Here is a 22,032-nt window from a genome sequence, read left to right on the forward strand (position 1 = left end):
AAGGAAGTACGTATGTGTTACATGGCCCCCTGCTGGATAAAGGCATATTTTGCATACATGCTGTTGATATAAGTGTGTGTGTGTGCGTGTGCACGCAAGTGTGTTTCCACATGCTATCTCTCAGTAGTCCCTCTGTCTAGATAGGTGCTGTTGTTCTCCTTAACCCTCTGTCCCTCCCAGGCGGTGTCTTCTTTGTCCAGGAGAGCTTTGCCCTGCAACACGCCTCCGCCATCTTTGAGTGGCTCTTCTGCATCATCATCATGCTCTTCTTTGGGACCTTTGCCTTTGAGTTTGGGGACATGTCCGGGGATACCCTTATGGTGCTGGCCAGAGGGGGTGTCCAGGGCTTTTCCAGCAGTGACCACAAGGCCGAGGAGGCAGGAGGGCCCAACCACCACTACCAACCAGATGGCATAGCAATGCTGTAGGCCTATCAAAGGCAGGCTTCTGTGCCCACTGACCAATCACAAACAGGGTTGGAGTGGGAAGAGTGGATCACTGATCAATCATAGACCACCAAAGGGCATGAGGACGACGCACCCTCCAAATGGACCTGCTCGGTATTGCACATAGCTAAAGCACCCAAAGCTTTTCTAACCATTGACCAAACATATGTTACAAGTGCCTTTTGGAAGGAACACAGGCAGGTGCACACACACACACACACACACCTTCCCTGTCTTTTCCTTTCATCATTACGTAATCACTCTTGATTACGAGAACTTGTTCGCTTGCCGTGTATCAGATCCAATGTCTTGATTGAGTGCCTGAAAAATCTTTAATGACTAAGCAGAATATGGCTGGGTCAGTACCTGTGTTATTATGTTTGGCCATTCAGGCACTGAACTCTGCATCGCATTGTTTCTACTCAGGAAAATCTGTTACATCACCAGCTGTTCAGTGCCTTTTAACAGGAACTTAAAGGGAAGTTAAAGTCAAACAAAAGAGGTATTGTTGTTTTCTGTGCTCAGAGATATTTGTTTTATATCCGAGGTTTGATTGTTGTATTGTATGAAATATAAGCAAATAGGGTAAAGGGAGGTTCGGTTCAGGTGCAGTGACCCTTGTTGTTTCATTTTGTGAGGAGTCTGAAAACCTTTATTTGGTGTTGTGTGTTACACATTGAAACCAGTAGAGGGCCCCCTGATCAATGGTTTTGTTGCAGTGTCAACCGATGCAGAGAAAGTGTTACAGTGAGAAAGGAAGCAAACCAGAGAAGTGAATCACTTTGAACGTGTATCCTTGTACCAAATTGATGACAAGAAGAAGAAATGTTAATACAAACATGTTGTTTTATGTATGCTGTTCAATTCTTCAGGTATTAATGCAAATATAGACACATTTATTACTTGATTTAAATCTGTCTATTTATCGTCTCAAACCTGTTTTTATCATTCATAATTTTCCAAAGGGCTTTTGTATCTTAAAAAGAAAGATTCACCCATTTTGAATGTTATATTGTTTTTTTTTGTTTTTTTTTAATCTCTGAGCTGTCTTCTATCTAGTCGATGTTTCATGCCAATCGGATCCATTGCTGTTCAAGCAGGCAGAGATACAAAATGTATCACACCGGCTATGACAATTAGCGTTTTGAAAGTTCCATATCTCGAAAACTTTATTTCTGACATGCAAGGCATTTTGGGACTGTGTCAACAGTGGACTAATGAAACAAATACCAAGAGATAGTTTGAGTGGATTATTACTTTAAGGCATTATCAATGCACCAGCAAAGAATAAAACCCTTTTCTGAGAATGAACTCTTATAGAGACTGATGAAAAGACGTATACAGTTCATGTTTTATTGTTCAAAACCCTATTTACATTTTCCTGTTATCTATTGACAAACTGTATATGAAGGATCTGAGTTCATCTGGTTTCCGAGCAGTTACAGCAATCGGGACAAGGTAACAGCACTGACACAACATTCTCAGACGTTTTTTTCTACATTGAACCAAAATGTGGCGACATACCATTTTATTCTAAACCCTTCACGCTCAGAAAAAGCTAGCCCTGCCTCTGGTAATATCTCTACAATAAAAGCGTTCTAACATAAAAGCATGTAGAAGTCGTGTGTCTCTTTCCAAGAGATTTTGTGTATTAGTGCCTTGATTTGAACGAAGTTTCACAAAGCACTCAACTATACTATTGAACCTCTAATTGATCAACTTTACTTGAAAACCCTTCCCTGAATTTTGTTAGAAAAAGTTTGGATAAAAGGAATTAAGAATGAACACCACTTCACATGTCAATCACAGCATGTCAAATAGAGTGTAGTTAACAGGTGTTCTTTGATGGTATCAATTAGTATTAAAAGACCCAGTGCAGTCAAAATAGTTTTCTGTGTTTTGTATCATATTGTTGAAAATACAATACTCTCTGCCAATAACAGTTATTTTTCAGGATGCATATCCTTTCCCATTAGGCCCCTCCAATTAGGTCCCTCACTCAGACCACTGTTTTTTGCACACAAAAAAAGCTATTTGACCATTTTAATTTGAACTACTATAGTAAAGTGTTTAATTGTTACCCACATTCTTTTTGATATTGAGATCATTTTAAAAAACAGCTGCATTGGGCCTTAAAGTATATGTAACTGCTACGTAAAGTATGGCTATTCTACCTTTAGATTTGGTCATTTGCATAATAACAACAGGCGGTTTTAGCGGTTACAACAGGACAAGTGTAGTTAACCCAATTTCTTTTTTTATCCAGATGAATGTTTTAGGCATTACTGAAAACAAACAAAAATGAAAACTGCACCAAAAAGGAGGTTGTGTTTGTGAGACAAGCCACATATCTGGGGGTGTGTAGTAAATGTTAAAAATACTTTGAAAATGCCAATCAGCCATCTCACATATCTGATGGCCATTGAGGTCATAGCCACCGCCCCTTATCTTATGACCGAGATGTTTGGGTTTTCAGTTTTCAGCCAAAGAGAGAGCGAGAGAGAGTACACTCCCCCTTACTCCAACCTTGCCCACCCTCCCCTGTACCCCTAACAGCTGCCAGCATGGCTGTCGCGTACTGGTCAACGTAGACAGCTGCCCATGTCACCGTTGCCCGTTGCCTACCGCACCACACACTAGAAGTTGAGGTTCTTGGCCACCTCCCAGGGAAACTCCTTCCTGCCAAAGTGGCCGTAGCAGGCCGTCTTCTGATAGATGGGCCTTTTCAGGTCCAGGTCTCTGTGGACAAATATCCAGCAAGGTATTCCAGACAAATCCCATTGCTGCCACTTAGTGTTGACGACAGGGAATATTTACATACACACGAGCACACAAGACTAGAACAATAAGATTTTCTTAGCATGTGACCTGATCAGGAAAAACTCTGGAACCTATTTGTTGCTTATAACTAAGGCCCAGAATTTCTCATGGCCTGGTTGAGTGATCAGGAAAAACTTTATGTATGACTGAGGGGAAATTGACAAGAATATTGTCCCACCTGACAATGACCCCAGGCCGGAGGTCAAAGTTCTTGTTGACAATATGCAGCAGCTCCTTCTCACTCTTCTGGGAGGACCCATAGGTGAACAGGGAAATAGACAATGGTGCTGCCACTCCAATGGCATAGGACACCTGGATCACAAACACGCACAGGATATCAACTCCTCAGTTCCAATAGAAATGACAGGCATTGTTTACTTCGGTTCGGTTGACAGTCTCCAAAGTTTAGAGAAGTATACGGTTGAATCTCTCACCTGCACCAGCACCCTCCTGCACAGATTGGACTTGACCAGGGACTTGGCGACCCAGCGTGCGGCGTAGGCGGCAGACCGGTCCACCTTGGTGTAGTCCTTACCAGAGAAGGCCCCGCCACCGTGGGCACCCCAGCCACCATATGTGTCCACAATGATCTTCCTACCGGTTACCCCAGCATCACCCTTTCATAAACAGAGATGTATGAATGTTTGAAAGCGGACAAAGACTACAGGTTGTATCCTTCACACATATGAAATGATGAACTCGTCATCAATAAAATAAAATGATTCAAGCAGATACTTTGCGTGTTGACAGGCTGTGGATTCTACACGGATCACCACCCAGACACTACAAAGAGCCAACCATCCTTTGTAACTGAGCTGATGGAGAGGAAGGAACTCTTACTGATAACTTGAAGTGAACTGGAAGTAGATAAAGTAAGGTCAGGAGATCTCCTTAGTGGAGGGAGGAACAGCCACCTTGGCTTAAAGAGGTGAGGGGGCGGCAGGTAGCCTAGTGGTTGAGAGCGTTGGGCCAGTAACCGGACGGTCGCTGGCTCGAATCCCCGAGCTGACTAGGTGAAACATCTGCCAATGTGCCCTTGAGCAAGGCATTTAACCCCAAATTGAATAAGAGCATCTGCTAAATAACTCAAATGTAAAAAACCTATGTGGCCTCTAATAGCTCAACCGGGATTGTTAGAACCTAACAAATGGGACCATGATAATGGTTACCTGGGGCCCGCCAATCACAAAGCGTCCGCTGGGCTGCAGGTGATAGATGGTGTTGTCGTCCAGGTACCTGGCCGGCACAACGGCCTTGATGACCTTCTCCTTCAGTATCTCCTTCTGCTCTTCCAGGCTCACGTAGTCGTCGTGCTGCACTGAGATGACCACTGTGTGAACTCTACGAGGGATCACCGCCCCGTTCTCCTGGGTGTAGTGAACTGTCACCTAGAGAGAAGGGGCGTGAGGGGAGAGTTTTCCAGCCCAGCACTAACACACCTTTAAAATAATATCTAATCAAATGACTAATCTTCATTCTGAGCCATACTTACTCATATCAGGTGTTACTGTTGGGCTGGAACAAAAGCCTGAGAACTGCGATAAAATCATTGTGTTGGGGGATTTTAATATTCATGTTGACAAAGAATCTGACTACAAGGCCATTGAATTTATTAATATTTTGAGCTCTATGGACTTTATCCAACATGGTGCTGGGCCCACCCATAACCACGGCCATACTCTGGACCTGGTTATTACCAAGGGGCTTTCTACTGACATATCCTCTATTGTTGATGTTACTTTATCTGTATTTTGTACTACCTTGTTGCCCATAGCACAGGGTATTACTGAATGCATTCTTAAGAAACATTATTTTACCTCTGAAGTTGCCACAGATTTTATTGAGTGTATGAACAATACTCCTCCACCTATTCTGCCTTCCTCTTGTGATAACTTTAATAGCAAACTAAGGGCAACCATTGATGCCATAGTTCCAGTTAAGTTGAAAAAGGACACATCCAAACGCAGCCCCTCGGATGAGTGAGGAAACAAATCAATTGAAGAGAAATTACAGGAAGGCAGAGCGCAAGTGGAGAAATTCAAAGTTGCATGTCCATTATGATACTCTGAGAGAGCAACTTGGCACATACAGTACCAGTCAAAGGTTTGGACACACCTATTCATTCAAGGGTTTTTCTTTATTTTGACTATTTTCTACATCGTAGAATAATAGTGAAGACATCAAAACTATAAAATAACACATATGGATTCATTTAGCAATCAGAAAAGTGTTAAACAAATCAAAATCTATTTTATTTTTGAGATTCTTCAAAGTAGCCACCCTTTGCCTTGATGACAGTGTTGCACACTCTTGGCATTCTCTCAACCAGCTTCATGAGGTAGTCACCTGGAATGCATTTCAATTAACAGGTGTCCCTTGTTAAAAGTTAATTTGTGGAATTTCTTTCCTTCTTAAAAGCATTTGAGCCAATCAGTTGTGTTGTGACCAGGTAGGGGTGGTATACAGAAGATTATTATTTATTAGATTATTTATTATTAGATTACTATTTGGTAAAAGACCAAGTCCGTATTATGGCAAGAACAGCTCAAATAAGCAAAAAGAAACGACAGACCATCATTACTTTAAGACACGAAGGTCAGTAAATACTGAAAATTTCAAGAACTTTGAAAACGCTTTGATGAAACTGCCTCTAACAAGGACCGCCACAGGAAAGGAAGACACAGAGTTACCTCTGCTGCAGAGGATAAGTTCATTAGAGTTACCAGCCTCAGAAATTGCAGCCCAAATAAATGCTTCACAGAGTTCAAGTAACAGACACATCTCAACATCAACTGTTCAGAGGAGACTGCGTGAATCAGGCCTTCATGGTCAAATTTACCAAGAAGGAGAGTGGTGGAGTGCTGCATCAGACGACCTGGCCTCCACAATCACAATCAATTGAGATGGTTTGGGATGAGTTGGACCATAGAGTGAAGGAAAAGCAGCCAACAAGTGCTCAGCATATGTGGGAACTCCTTCAAGACTGTTGGAAAATCATTCCAGCTGAAGCTGGTTGAGAAAATGCCAAGAGTGTGCACCTGTTGTTTTACAAAGCAAGTGACAAATAAAATTAGATTTGATAGATCTCCTGCGCCAAGATGAAATGTGGCACACTTCACTTTCGTCGCCACTGAACCCCTGGAACTCCAAATAGCACTTTGAGAGAGTTCTCAGATTCCAAAAAAAAAAACACTTTAGTGCTGGAGCTTTTCCCAAGGGCCCCTGTGGGACAGATGGACAACTGTCTCCCCTAAAGACCAATGAGAGTTGTCCATGGGAAGATGGGGGAGGAGAGTAAAACAGACCACGGAAGAGTCCAGGCCTTGGAATCCATGTTCTCAATGTCATCATGGTCACGGTATAAAACAATATCTGTGACTGGGTTCAGTGTAAACACAAGAATAGCTTCCAGTCCATTTGACTTTAAAGGCAATCACCTTGACTTGTGAGGATGTGCACATGAGTGTGTGTGTGTGTGTGTGTGTGTGTTGGTGTGTGTGTGTGTTGGTGTGTGTGTGTGTGTGTGTGTGTGTGTGTTGGTGTGTGTGTGTGTGTGTGTGTGTGTTGGTGTGGTGTGTGTGGTGTGTGGTGTGTGGTGTGTGTGTGTGTGTGTGTGTGTGTGTGTGTTTATTAAAGACTGGATATTGGAAAGCAAGGGACAGTGGGTCTCCAAAAAAGGTGAGCTCCTGTTGCTTTGAGAGGGTTCATGTTCAATGGCCATTTATGAAAACACCTAACTGATGTATAATGGAATGATAACAAGGATCGGCTCCAGGCTCGTCAGTCAGAACATAACCAGGGATCGTCAAAAATGACAAAATACCGGAAAGATCAATGTATCATAATAAACTACAAAATACTTGTATTTTGAAATGTATTTAATTAAAATACATGTATTTGTATGTTAAAATACGCAAATACATTTGCAATTAACCGGCCAGAACAGCAACAACCTTCTCAGTAATGTCTACTGAAACCTTTGACTTGCTATGACTGTGATATGTTGTTGTTATTCTGCCTTAGTTGAATGCACTCACCGTAAGTCACTTTGTATAATAGTGTCTGCGAAATAACCTAAATGTACATATCAAAATGAACTGCAAAGCACACTGGGTACTATTATTGGCCTTATAATGTCAAATCTAGATGGGATACAGTTTAACTTAATTCTCCTAGCCTGCTACATTAATTATCCTAACCTGCTGCCTAAGTTCTCCTTAAACCTGGTACGAAAAGTCAGTTTTGCTGTATCCCTTCTAGATTGTTATATTTTTTTTGGGGGGGGGGGGGGTCAGAGCTCATTCAAGTAATACACTGCATGCTTTGCAATTGTCCATTTTTACACACACATTTATATTTAGTTAATTTTGCAGATGGTCTTATCACACCATAGTGCTATCAAACTTCTGATACCAATCATGGGTGAAAGGGGGGCCACAAAATGGTGAACCTCTAAAAAAAACAGTGTAGAAAAGTATTTTGTAAATACAAATTACAGCTGTCGAAAGTATCTTGTTACAAAATACATTGGAGTGTAGTTCAGCCCATGGTAATACAATTGACAACATACTCCAAAGTTATTGAAATGCATATTTCAAATACATGGATCCGAAATACTGCCCATCTTTGAGCTTAACCATCATCATACCTGTGTCTTGGAGTCAGGGCGGAGCCAGGGGACAGTGCCGTTCCGCCTCAATTCAGCCATCTTGGCATTGAGTTTGTGGGCGAGGACGATGGTGAGAGGCATGCACTCCTCGGTCTCATCAGTGGCATAGCCAAACATCAGACCCTGCAAACCAAGCACAGGCAGTTTAGAATAAGATCACCTCACACACCTAATGCCTCAGACCCCAATTGTTGAAGGATCTGTTTAATCACCTGGTCTCCTGCTCCAATGTCATTCTCCATCCGGTCAATGTGAACTCCCTGGGCGATGTCAGGGGACTGCTGCTCCAGAGCCACCAGCACGTTACAGGTCTTATAGTCAAAACCTGAGGGGAGTGAAACATGACATGCAATAACTGCCATGTGGGCCGGATTTAACTAACTTAATCTGGCCCTGCCTGGGTGGGGGGGGGTATGTTGTGCACACCTGGGCTATGACAACTCATGATGAAAAGAAAAGGGTAGTGGGAGGGCAATGTCATGTACAGTGACTTGCGAAAGTATTCAGCCCCCTTGAACTTTGCGATCTTTTGCCACATTTCAGGCTTCAAACATAAAGATATAAAACTGTATTTTTTTGTGAAGAATCAACAACAAGTGGGACACAATCATGAAGTGGAACGACATTTATTGGATATTTCAAACTTTTTTAACAAATCAAAAACTGAAAAATTGGGCGTGCAAAATTATTCAGCCCCCTTAAGTTAATACGTTGTAGCGCCACCTTTTGCTGTGATTACAGCTGTAAGTCGCTTGGGGTATGTCTCTATCAGTTTTGCACATCGAGAGACTGACATTTTTTCCCATTCCTCCTTGCAAAACAGCTCGAGCTCAGTGAGGTTGGATAGAGAGCATTTGTGAACAGCAGTTTTCAGTTCTTTCCACAGATTCTCGATTGGATTCAGGTCTGGACTTTGACTTGGCCATTCTAACACCTGGATATGTTTATTTTTGAACCATTCCATTGTAGATTTTGCTTTATGTTTTGGATCATTGTCTTGTTGGAAGACAAATCTCCGTCCCAGTCTCAGGTCTTTTGCAGACTCCATCAGGTTTTCTTCCAGAACGGTCCTGTATTTGGCTCCATCCATCTTCCCATCAATTTGAACCATCTTCCCTGTCCCTGCTGAAGAAAAGCAGGCCCAAACCATGATGCTGCCACCACCATGTTTGACAGTGGGGATGGTGTGTTCAGCTGTGTTGCTTTTACGCCAAACATAACGTTTTGCATTGTTGCCAAAAAGTTCAATTTTGGTTTCATCTGACCAGAGCACCTTCTTCCACATGTTTGGTGTGTCTCCCAGGTGGCTTGTGGCAAACTTTAAACAACACTTTTTATGGATATCTTTAAGAAATGGCTTTCTTCTTGCCACTCTTCCATAAAGGCCAGATTTGTGCAATATACGACTGATTGTTGTCCTATGGACAGAGTCTCCCACCTCAGCTGTAGATCTCTGCAGTTCATCCAGAGTGATCATGGGCCTCTTGGCTGCATCTCTGATCAGTCTTCTCCTTGTATGAGCTGAAAGTTTAGAGGGACGGCCAGGTCTTGGTAGATTTGCAGTGGTCTGATACTCCTTCCATTTCAATATTATCGCTTGCACAGTGCTCCTTGGGATGTTTAAAGCTTGGGAAATCTTTTTGTATCCAAATCCGGCTTTAAACTTCTTCACAACAGTATCTCGGACCTGCCTGGTGTGTTCCTTGTTCTTCATGATGCTCTCTGCGCTTTTAACGGACCTCTGAGACTATCACAGTGCAGGTGCATTTATACGGAGACTTGATTACACACAGGTGGATTGTATTTATCCTCATTAGTCATTTAGGTCAACATTGGATCATTCAGAGATCCTCACTGAACTTCTGGAGAGAGTTTGCTGCACTGAAAGTAAAGGGGCTGAATAATTTTGCACGCCCAATTTTTCAGTTTTTGATTTGTTAAAAAAGTTTGAAATATCCAATAAATGTCGTTCCACTTCATGATTGTGTCCCACTTGTTGTTGATTCTTCACAAAAAAATACAGTTTTATATCTTTATGTTTGAAGCCTGAAATGTGGCAAAAGGTCGCAAAGTTCAAGGGGGCCGAATACTTTCGCAAGGCTCTGTATACTGTACTTGGGTAGAGGAAATTATTTATCCTAGTCCAATATTACCTTTATCTGAGTTGTCATAGCCGATTTGCCTGATGGTATCCCTCACAATCGTCTGGTAGTCCACGTTGGCCCGAGATGTAATCTCCCCGCAGAGTAGCACCATGCCGGTCTTACACACAGTCTCTGTTCACAACACACAATGGTTAGAATGCTGACCGTATGCCTGATGATCATACAACGAGTGTACAAAACATTAGGACACCTTTTTGCACCCCCTTTTTGTCCTCAGAACAGCCTCAGCATGGACTCTACAAGGTGTAGACGTTGACTCCAATGCTTCCCACAGTTGTGTCAAGTTGGCTGGATGTCCTTTGGGTGGTGGACCATTCTTGATACCACAGGAGGACGGGCTCGTGGCAATGGCTGGAGCAGAATGAGTGGAATGGTTTCCATGTGTTTGATGCCATTCCATTAGCTCTGTTCCAGCCATTATTATGTGCCGTCCTCCCCTCAGCAGCCGCCACTGCTTGATACACACCAGAAGCCGTTGAGCCTGAAAAGCCCAGCAGCGTTGCAATTCTTGACAGAAACCGGTACGCCTGACACCTACTACCATACCCCATTCAAAGGCACTTAAACCTTGTCTTGCCCCTTCACCCTCTGAATGGCACACATACACAATCCGTGTCTCTACTGTCTTAAGGCTTAAAAATCCATCTTTAACCTGTCTCCTCCCCTGATTGAAGTGGATTTAACAGGTGACATCAATAAGGGATCATAGCTGTCACCTGGATTCACCTGGTCAGTCTATGTCATGTTCATAATGTTTTGTACACTCAGTGTACATTTTCCTGAAAAGAGTATAACATTTTGAGATAGACGGTCCGTCGTTTCAGTAAATAATCCATGCTCAGGCCAAAGACTGAAGAACTTCAACAGCATCTGGGTCTGTATGATTCAAGCGTCTCAAAATAGGAGCGCTCATAATCCTTGTGAACTTTTAGCCAAAGGTGATCCGAGATCAGCACTCCTCCTACTCTGAGACGCTCACCAACAGGAAATGTGACTTATTGTGTGGATTATAATGATTGATACATTTTTTAATTCTGAAAAGTGGGAATTACAAAATTCAAAAGCCTTTTTAAACCTCAAATACATTACATGTGTTAAATGTTCTGCATTGCAGGAAAGGTTCTCCTGCAAAAAGGTGATCAAGTTCTACATCGGTACATCCCTGATCAAAGGCTGAGAAGTTTGTCCTCTGCTGCTATATAGAGGTGAGATGTTCTCAACTCACCACAGGCCACCTTGGCATCTGGATCCTGCTTCAGGTGAGCATCCAGCACAGCGTCACTGATCTGGTCACATATCTTATCTGGAAAAAAAATGTTGTAATGTCATTAATTTGTCAATGTCAACAATGTAGCCTTGACTCTGTTTGCATAATTGTTTGGTAATGCAACGGGATGTAGATTATTAATAAACCCAGGAGTGTATTTGGGGGATTAGCCTGATAGGAAGTCAAACCTGGGTAACTGTGGCTGTCAGTCCAACACCTTAACAGCTACACCAAGAGGTCCAAAACTCTTGATCAGGTTGCTACTGTAGGTGTTGTACAGAAAGTATTCATACCCCTTGACTTACAGTGCATTCGGAAAGTATTCAGACCCATTCCCTTTTTCCACATTTTGTTACGTTACAAACCTATTCTAAAATAGATGTTTTTTTAAAGAATAATCATCAATCTACACACAATACCCCGTGATGACAAAGCAAGAAAATGTTGTTGTTTTTTGTTGCAAATGTATTAAAAATAAAAACCAGAAATACCTTATTTACATAAGAACTCAGCCCCTTTGCTTTGAGAGTCAAAATTGAGCTCAGGTGCATCCTGTTTCCATTGATCATCCTTGATGTTTCTACAACTTGATTGGAGTCCACCTGTGGTCAATTAAATTGATGGGACATGATTTGGAAAGGCACACACCTGTCTATATAAGGTCCCACAGTTGACAGTGCATTTCAGAGGAAAAACCAATCCATGAGGTCGAAGGAATTGTCCATCTCTGCAGCACTCCAATCAGGCCTTCGTGGTAGAGTGGCCAGACGGAAGACACTCGTCAGTAAAAGACACATGACAGCCCGCTTGGTTTGCCAAACGGCACCTAAAGGATTCTCAGACCATGAGAAACAAGATTCTCTGGTCTGATGAAACCAAGATTGAACTATTTGGCCTGAATGCCAAGCATCACGTCTGGAGGAAACCTGGCACCATCCCTACGGTAAAGAATTGTGGTGGCAGCATCATGCTGTGGGGATGTTTTTCAGCGGCAGGGACTGGGAGACTAGTCAGGATCGAGGGAAAGATAAACAGGACCCCATTAACATCGACAGGGATGTAGTGGAGCGGGTTGAGAGTTTCAAGTTCCTTAGTGTCCACATCACCAACAAACTATTATAGTCCAAACACACAAAGACAGTCGTGAAGAGTGCACAACAAAACCTATTCCCCCCCAGGAGACTGAAAATATTTAGCATGGGCACACAGATCCTCAAAATGTTCTACAGCTGCACCATCGAGAGCATCCTGACCAGTTGCATCACCGCCTGGTATGGCAACTGCTCGGCAGCTGACCGTAAGGCGCTACAGAGGGTAGTGCGTACGGCCCAGTACATCACTGGGGCCAAGCGTCCTGCCATCCAGGATCAATATAAAAGGCAGTGTCAGAGGAAAGCCCATAAAATTGTCAAATAGTCATAGACCCAAGTCATAGACTGTTTTCTCTGCTACCGCACGGCAAGCGGTACCAGAGCACCAGGTCTAGGACCAAAAGGCTCCTTAACAGCTTCTACCCCCAAGCCATAAGACTGCTGACCCCCCCCCCCCCCCCCCCCCCCCCCCCCTTTGTACACTGCTGCTACTCGCTGTTTATTATCTATGCATAGTAACTTCACCCCTACCTACATGTACAAATTACCTCAACTAACCTTTGCCCCTGCACACATGGAATAAACAAGCGCACAGTCAATAACACAATAGAAAAAAAGAAAGTCTATATACAGTGTGTGCAATTGGCGTGAGGAGGTAAGGCAATAAATAGGCCATAGTAGCGAAGTAATTACAATTTAGCAAATTAACACTGGAGTGATAGATGAGCAGATGGTGATGTGCAAGTAGAAATACTAGTGTGCAAAAGAGCAGAAAAGTACATTTAAAAAAATATGGGGATGAGGTAGGTAGATTGGGTGTGTAACGGTAGATTTCATCTTCGTCTGAAGAGGAGTAAGGATCGGACCAAGATGCAGCGTGGTAAGTGTTCATGACGATTTATTAAAAACGAACTGAACACTGAAATACAAAACAATAAACGATGTGATGAAAACTAAAACCGAAACAGTACCGTGTGGCGACAAACACTCACACGGAAACAAACACCCACAAACCAACAGTGAAACCCAGGATACCTAAGTATGATTCTCAATCAGAGACAACTGCCTCTGATTAAGAACCATACTAGGCCGAAACAGAAACCAAACATAGAAAAACAAACATAGACTGCCCACCCTAACTCATACCCTGACCATACTTAATAAAGACAAAACAAAGGAAATAAAGGTCAGAACGTGACAGGGTGGTTATTTAAAGATGGGCTATGTACAGCTGCAGCGATCAGTTAGCTGCTCAGATAGCTGATGTTTAATGTTAGTGAGGGAAATGTAAGTCTCCAGCTTCAGCAATATTTGCAATTCGTTACAGTCATTGGCAGCAGAGAACTGGAAGGAAAGGCGTTCAAAGGAGGTATTGGCTTTGGGGATGACCAGTGAGATATACCAGCTGGAGCGCGTACTACGGGGGGGTTGTTATCGTGACCAGTGAGCTGAGATAAGGCGGAACTTTACCTAGCATAGACTTATAGATGCCCTGGAGCCAGTGGGTCTGGCGACGAATATGTAGCGAGGACCAGCCGTTTAGAGCATACAGGTCGCAGTGGTGGATGATATAAGGCGCTTTGGTGACAAAACAGATGGCACTGTGATAGACTGCATCCAGTTTGTTGAGTAGAGTGTTGGAAGCTATTTTGTAAATGACATCGCTGAAGTCGAGGATCGCTAGGAGTCAGTTTTATGAAGGTATGTTTGGAGGCGTGAGTGAAAGAGGCTTTGTTGCGAAATAGGAAGCCAATTTTAGATTTAATTTTGGATTGGAGATGTTTAATATGAGTCTGGAAGGAGAGTCTAGCCAGACACCTAGGTATTTGTAGTTATCCACATATTCTAATTCAGTACCGTATGGAGTAGTGATGCTAGTCGGGTGGGCAGGTGCGGGCAGCGAACTGTTCAAAAGCATGCATTTAGTTTTACTAGCGTTTAAGAGCAGTTGGAGGCCACGGAAGGAGTGTTGTATGGCATTGAAGCTTGTTTGGAGGTTAGTTAACACAGTGTCCAAAGAAGGGACATATGTATACAGAATGGTGACGTCTGCATAGAGGTGGATCAGGGAATCACCCACAGCAAGAGCGACATCGTTGATATATACAGAGAAAAGAGTCGGCCCGAGAATTGAACCCTGTGGTACCCCCATAGAGACTGCCAGAGGTCCGGACAACAGGCCCTCCAATTTGACACACTGAACTCTGTCTGAGAAGTAGTTGGTGAACCAGGCGAGGCAGTCATTTGAGAAACCAAGGCTGCTGAGTCTGCCGATAAGAATACCGTGATTGACAGAGTCTAAAGCCTTGGCCAGGTCGATGAAGACAGCTGCACAGTACTGTCTTTTATCGATGGCGGTTATGATATCGTTTAGTACCTTGAGCGTGGCTGAGGTGCACCCGTGACCAGCTCGAAAACCGGATTGCACAGTGGAGAAGGTATGGTGGGATTCAAATTGGTCAGTGATCTGTTTATTAGCTTGGCTTTGAATACTTTTGAAAGGCAGGGCAGGATGGATATAGGTCTATAACAGTTTGGGTCTAGAGTGTCACCCCCTTTGAAGATGGAGATGACCGCGGCAGCTTTCCAATCTTTAGGGATCTCGGACGATACGAAAGAGAGGTTGAACAGACTGGTAATAGGGGTTGCAACAATGGCGGCGGATAATTTTAGAAAGAGAGGGTCCAGATTGTCTAGCCCAGCTGATTTGTACGGGTCCGGGTTTTGCAGCTATTTCAGAACATCTGCTATCTGGATTTGGGCGAAGGAGAAGCTGGGGAGGCTTGGACAAGTAGCTGAGGGGGTTGCGGAGCTGTTGGCCAGTGTTGGGGTAGCCAGGAGGAAAGCATGGCAAATGCTTATTGAAATTCTCGATTATCGTGGATTTATCAGTGGTGACAGTGTTACCTAGCCTCAGTGCAGTGGGCAGCTGGGAGGAGGTGATCTTATTCTTCATGGACTTTACAGTGTCCCAAAACATTTTGGAGTTAGAGCTACAGGATGCAAATTTCTGTTTGAAAAAGCTAGCCTTTGCTTTCCTGACTGACTGCGTGTATTGGTTCCTGACTTCCTGAAAAGTTGCATATCGCGGCGACTATTCAATGCTAGTGCAGTCCGCCATAGGATGTTTTTGTGCTGATCGAGGGCAGTCAGGTCTGGAGTGAACCAAGGGCTATATCTGTTTTTAGTTCTACATTTTTTGAAAGGAGCATGCTTATTTTAGATGGTGAGGAAAGCACTTTTAAAGAACGACCAGGCATCCTCTACTGACGGGATGAGGTCAATATCCTTCCAGGATACCCTGGCCAGGTCGATTAGAAAAGCCTGCTCGCAGAAGTGTTTTAGGGAGAGTTTGACTGTGAGGAGGGGGTGGTCATTTGACCGAGGACCAATAGAGGATGCAGGCAATGAAGCAGTGATCGCTGCGATCCTGTTTGCGGTGTATTCGGAGGGCAAGTTCGTCAGGATAATATCTATGAGTGTGCCCATGTTTACAGATTTAGGGTTGTACCTGGTGGGTTCCTTGATAATTTGTGTAAGATTGAGGGCATCTAGTTTAGATTGTAGGACTGCCGGGGTGTTAAGCATATCCCAGTTTAGGTCACCTAACAGAACGAACTCTGAAGATAGATGGGGGCAATCAATTCACATATGGTGTCCAGGGCACAGCTGGGAGCTGAAGGGGGGTCTATAACAGGCGGCAACAGTGAGAGACTTAATTCTGGAGAGATACATTTTTAAAATTAGAAGCTCGAACTGTTTGGGCATAGACCTGGAAAGTATGACAGAACTTTGCAGGCTATCTCTGGAGTAGATTGCAACTCCTCCCCCTTTGGCAGTTCTATCTTGATGGAAAATGTTGTAGTTCGCTATGGAAATCTCAGAATTTTGGGGGGTTTCCTAAACCAGGATTCAGACACGGCAAGGACATCAGGGTTGGCGGAGTGTGCTAAAGCAGTGAGTAAAACAAACTTAGTGAGGAGGCTTCTGATGTTAACATGCATGAAACCAAGGATTTTCGGTTACAGAAGTCAAGAAATGAGAGTGCCTGGGGACACGCAGGGCCTGGGTTAACCTCCACATCATCCGAGGAACAGAGGAGGAGTAGGATGGTACGGCTAAAGGCTATCAAAACTGGTTGTCTTGTGCGTTGGGGACAGAGAATAAAAGGAGCAGATTTCTGGGCGTGGTAAAATAGATTCAGGGCATAATGTACAGACAGGGGTATGGTGGGGTGCGGGTACAGTGGAGGTAAACCCAGGCACCGAGTGATGATAAGAGAGGTTGCATCTCTGGACGGGCTAGTTATGCTGGGTGAGGTCACCGCATGTGTGGGAGGTGGGACAAAGAAGGTATCTGAGGCATGTTGAGTGGGACAAGTAGCTCCGCAGTAAACTAAAACAATGATAACTATCCTAAACAACAGTGTATAAGAAATATTGACATTTGAGAGAGACATAAAGCAATCACAAGTATTGATTGGCAGAGCTAGCTAAGACAACAACGGGTAAGACAACAACAGCTAATCAGTTAAGACAACAACAGGTAAAATGGTGATGAATGGGCAGAGAGGGTCGGTTAACTACACACAGGGCCTGAGTTCAAGGCTGGGGCCGACATATAAACAAAAATAAACTAAATGGAGTACTGTGATTAATGAACAGTCCAGCAGGCATCAGCTATGTAGCCAAGTGATCATAGGGTGCAGTAGATGGAACAGGGAAGCCAGATGGCCAGATGGCGAAAGAGGTATTGTAGTTTTATTGTTTTATTGTAGTTGTACTTCATGTAAAGTGGAACAGGGAAGCCAGATGGCCAGATGGCGAGAGGTATTGTAGTTTTATTGTTTTATTGTAGTTGTACTTTATGTAAAGTGGAACAGGGAAGCCAGATGGCCAGATGGCGAGAGGTATTGTAGTTTTATTGTTTTATTGTAGTTGTACTTCATGTAAAGTAGATATTTCTGAATTTCATTTTCAATACATTTGCAAAAATGTCTAAAAACATGAAAGACTTGAAGATTGCTGTTAACCATCACTCCCCATCTAACTTAACAGAGCTTGAGAATATCTGCTAGGAAGAATGGGAGAAAATCCCCAAATCCAGATGTGCAAAGCTGATACAGACATACCCAAGATTATTCAAAGCTCTAATCACCACCGAAGGTGCATCTACAAAGTAATGACTCAGGGGTGTGAATACTTATGCTACCCGACCAAGCAAAAAGGCAGTACCTGCTCATTGCATGGAACTGAGAAAAATGGCTTGGTCTCACAGTAACTTTATGCAGTTAACATGACCCCCATTTTCTCCAAAACACAATACAATAGAGGTAGGATACGTGTCTACATGATTAAGCATGTATTTAATGTAGCAAAAATGACATTAACTCATTTTCAAACAAATGAGCAGTTAGTGTCTTTTTGCTTGGTTGGGAGTATGTAAATGTAATATTTCTCTATTCGATTTTCAATAGATTTGCAAAAGAAATCTAAAAACACATTTTCACTTTGTCATTATGGGGTATTGTGTGTAGATGGGTAAGAAAAAAATATTTAATAAATGTTGAATTCAGGCTGTAACAAAACAAAATGTGGAATAAGTCAATGGGCATGAATACTTTCTGAAGACACTGTAACTGACCATAATGAGCCTCCTGAAGTTGATGAGGTAGTTTCCTGGCTTGACCTTTTGCTGCACATGGCAGAAGCCAAGTCAAGACCTAGATTATATTTCACCCTTCCGTCAGAGTACTACTCTTGGTTGGCTCGTATTAGGTGCTCCAACCCTCGGAATAGCTTTAGTTCTGTTAATGCATACCTCTGTAGCGTGTTTTCCTCCCCACCAGCAGTCAATATACACCACCATATATGTGCATATATCAACATATTGTGTAAACTTCACAAGGAGGTTGAGTGTTCAAACTATTTCATATTCACAATCATTTGTGTTATATTCTTTGATTGATGTTGATATGCCTTCATTTAAAGAGATATGAGATATTCAGTCTTCACCCGTCAATCTAAATAAATACATAAATAAAATAAATACATATTTTGCTTAATTGTTATGTTTGTAACCCTTATGTATCTGGTTTTCACCCATTTACACTGAACAAAAATATAAACGCAACAAGTAGTGTTAGCCTCATGATTCCTGAGCTGAAATAAAAAAATCCCAGAAATCATCCATGCGCACAAAAAGCTTATTTCTCTCAAATATTGTGCACAAATTTGCACCTTGTCCTGGGGACAATAAAAGGCCTCTCTAAAATGTGCAGTTTTGTCACACAACACAATGCCACAGATGTCTTAAGTTTTGAGGGAGCGTGCAATTGGCATGCTGACTGCAGGAATGTCCACCAGAGCTGTTGCCAAATAATTTAATGTTAATTTCTCTACCAAAAGCCGCCTCCAACATCATTTTAGAGAATCTGTTAGTACCTCCAACCGGCCTCACAACCGCAGGCCACGTGTATAGCATCGTGTGAGCGAGCAGTTTGCTGACGTTGTGAACAGAGTGTCCCATGGTGGCGGTGAGGTTATGGAATGGGCAGGCATAAACTAGGGACAATGAACACAATTGCATTTTAATGATGGCAATTTTAATGCACAGAGATACCGTGACGAGATCCAGAGGGGCATTGTCGTGCCAATGCTCTGCCGCCATCATCTCATGTTTCAGCATGATAATGCACGGCCCCATGTCGAAAGGATCTGTACACAATGCCTGGAAGCTGAAAATATCCCAATGCTTCCATGGCCTGCACACTCACCACTTGAGCATGTTTGGGATGCTCTGGATTGACGTGAATGGTAGCGTGTTCCAGTTCCCGCCAATATCCAGCAACTTCGCACAGCCATTGAAAAGGAGTGGGATAACATTCCACAGGCCACATTCAACAGCCTGTTCAACTCTACTTGAATACATGAGGCAAATGGTGGTCACAGCAGATAGTGACTTGTTTTCTGATCCACGCGCCTACCTTTTTTAAAAAAGGTATCTGTGGCCAACAGATATATCAAAACATGCATATCAAAACATGTATTAAGTAATGAGTGGAGTGTTTTTAACATGAGACATTCATGAGAGCCTACCATAATTAGTGAGGGAAAGTGTGATACAGTAATTGATATGTGAGCAGATCAAGTTGTCTCTGAACACATTGTGACATTAAATGCAGAGAAGGTACTTGGCCATCATGAGGCAGGTGTTAGGGCATATGTTGCCTAAGTTGCATGCCACTGCTCCGGGTGTATGTGTAATTATGTGTGGAGCACAGGAGGTTGGTGGTTTCTAGGTGTTTGATGCCATTCCATTCCATCCGTTCTAGCCATTATTATGAGCCATCCTTCCCTCAGCAGCCTCCTCTAGTTTGGAGTATACATCATACTATATTGAAGGGAGCAAGAAAGAGAGAGAGGGTGCTTTGGCAAGTATGTATCAATATTTATATTCATAATTACACATTCAGAGTAGCAGTTAGTACTGTAAGTACTGTCAGGAATATAGTAGGCCTACTGTATGTCAACAGAGGTGAAAGTATATTATACCACCGTCCCCTTCCATTTGCTTGACCCGTCCTACTGGAGTAACTGGGGAGTAACAGCAACACATGCATCCATAAATTGTCAATGGTATGTCTCTACAGCACCTCTGTAGCATGCTCCCAGTTTGATTGAGTTGTGCATGCATCCAATTCTACTGCCAACTTCTGTACTTTCTCAATATGTTTCCTCTCAGTTTACATGGTGCAAACTCTTAGTGAATCCGCTCCTTTGTGTCTACTCCTTCCGCTTCTTCCTGCATGGCATAAGCAACCATTCAAATACAAGTACAACTAATTCATAAAACCCATTGGTGTCAGCGGTGGGATCTCGAAGAAGAAAACAAACTTTCTATTGATGCAGTGCATGACATTCTATGGTTCTGTTCTGTTTCATGGGGACCATGCAAAGGCATAGTGGTGTTATGGTATCCAGACTAGAGCTGTCTACTCACCTGGGTGTCCTTCTCCCACAGACTCAGAGGTAAACATGAATGACCCATAGTGCTCAGCGTCATACAATCCGTCCACTGGCCCGTTCATTGTGATCTGAGCAGCTCAACGATGCAGAGGAAGTTAGAGTAGGCTAAAAAGCCTAAATACTATAGTAAATGACGGGTTGAGCAGAGAGGCTGCTGTACCAGCTACTGCGTCCTTCTACGCAAGAGGCTAAGAGAGAAAGAGGGAGGAGAGAGGGAATGTGGGAGACTACTGGAGCCACAACTTTCCTCTATATAAGGCAAGGACAACATACACACTCATGCACACACACTCATACACTCTCCGTGAAAGGGGGTGGGGGTCATGTGAACCGGTGGGTTAGACCATTCAGAAGAGGGAGAGAGGGATTACAATTTCCAGGATAAACTTGTTTTTAACTCCTCTTGTGCTGAGCAGCGGACCCTTTCATTCAACCACTGTCTTACTTGAGGTTTATTCAATGAATGCCCTGTTCATAGAAAGTCACCACATGGAGTGGTGTATTATATTACTGTGAAAAATGTATATTAATTTTATGGAGTGGCTTCTCCTGTCTTTCCCCCCCTATTCTCTCTTTTTTTGTCACAAGGGGCCCCTCACTTTCCTGGCGGGATCACTGTGCCTGTGTACACAGAGACAGACCCGGTAGAGTTATAAGCCCAGCCCTGGCAGTAGCTGCTGGAATCCATGCTTCTAATGAAGACATGCCTGATTGAAACTAGGCACTATACAGCATGATGCAATGCATTCAGTTGAGCATTAAATGATGAACCATCAAATTATTTACATGTATTTTTTTTTAGAATGGACAAGAAGTGTTAAGGATAAAGCATTGCTTGTTTCTTAAAAAATGAAACATATGTTTGAGTTTCATGTTTGAGTTGATTTTCTTGTCAACCCATCTGCTACAAGACATCGCTGACCCTGGCCCCATACTGTAATGACAACAGAGTGGGGTCAGAGTTCAGACAGAGGTCAAACCAAAGAATAATGACTCTCGCTCTAGGTGTACATAATTAGATTGTCTGACAAGTTATCCAACAGCCCAATTAAAGTGGGATTTGATTTTGCACTACACCGTGGACCTAAATGGTATAGGCCTACATTAATATTTGCACCTCCAGGAGCTTCCAAAGTGTGAAAAGTAAGAAAAACTTGAACATGAGCTTCTCAAATATGAACTGTCCCATGGTATCCATCCTGTATGGAGTACACTAGAAATATAGTAATGGATGCAACAGTCTAAATGAAGTGGTATTGTAATATTAATAAAGTGTCCAATAGCCTACAATTTCCCATTACTAATGCTAACCTTTCCAATTCAAATGTCCTCATCCAGACGTGCTCTTTGGTATGTGGTGGTGCTTGGGGATCTGGGTCAGGTGTTGGTGAGATGATTGCTGGTGTGACCGCTAAGCAGCGGCAGCGTGCATAGGGCTGAGATCCCCTTTCCTCCTCAGCTATTATGGGGAATGTGGCAGCTGCCTGCAGGGTGTGTTGGTTGGATCCCGCTGTACCTCACCGACAATCTCTGATTTCATGAACCCT

The 22,032-nt window shown here is 43.1% G+C and overlaps 2 protein-coding genes across 6 annotated transcripts in view; one reads left to right on the forward strand and one right to left on the reverse strand.

The window, feature by feature from the left end:
- Positions 1 to 2,055, forward strand: part of LOC110491531 (transmembrane protein 150A) — a 29,149-nt gene extending 27,094 nt beyond the window's left edge. For all 5 annotated transcript variants that reach the window (XM_036946415.1, XM_021565053.2, XM_021565052.2 and 2 more), the window contains one exon: positions 181 to 2,055. In XM_036946415.1, the coding sequence (XP_036802310.1) occupies positions 181 to 428 (248 nt within the window). In that variant the 3' untranslated portion in view covers positions 429 to 2,055. The remainder of the gene's footprint in view (positions 1 to 180) is intronic.
- On the reverse strand, positions 1,771 to 20,767 carry LOC110491529 (S-adenosylmethionine synthase). Its single transcript, XM_036946413.1, has 9 exons — positions 20,460 to 20,767; positions 11,326 to 11,403; positions 10,089 to 10,211; positions 8,148 to 8,260; positions 7,915 to 8,058; positions 4,436 to 4,654; positions 3,701 to 3,883; positions 3,445 to 3,578; positions 1,771 to 3,185 (listed from the first exon to the last, which is right to left on the reverse strand). Exons 1-9 carry the CDS (start codon positions 20,545 to 20,547, stop codon positions 3,083 to 3,085), a joined length of 1,185 nt encoding a protein of 394 aa, XP_036802308.1. The 5' UTR covers positions 20,548 to 20,767; the 3' UTR covers positions 1,771 to 3,082.
- Positions 20,768 to 22,032: the final 1,265 nt, after the last annotated feature.

The sequence above is a fragment of the Oncorhynchus mykiss genome, chromosome 16, assembly GCF_013265735.2.
Source record: "Oncorhynchus mykiss isolate Arlee chromosome 16, USDA_OmykA_1.1, whole genome shotgun sequence".
Classification (NCBI taxonomy): Eukaryota; Metazoa; Chordata; class Actinopteri; order Salmoniformes; family Salmonidae; genus Oncorhynchus; species Oncorhynchus mykiss.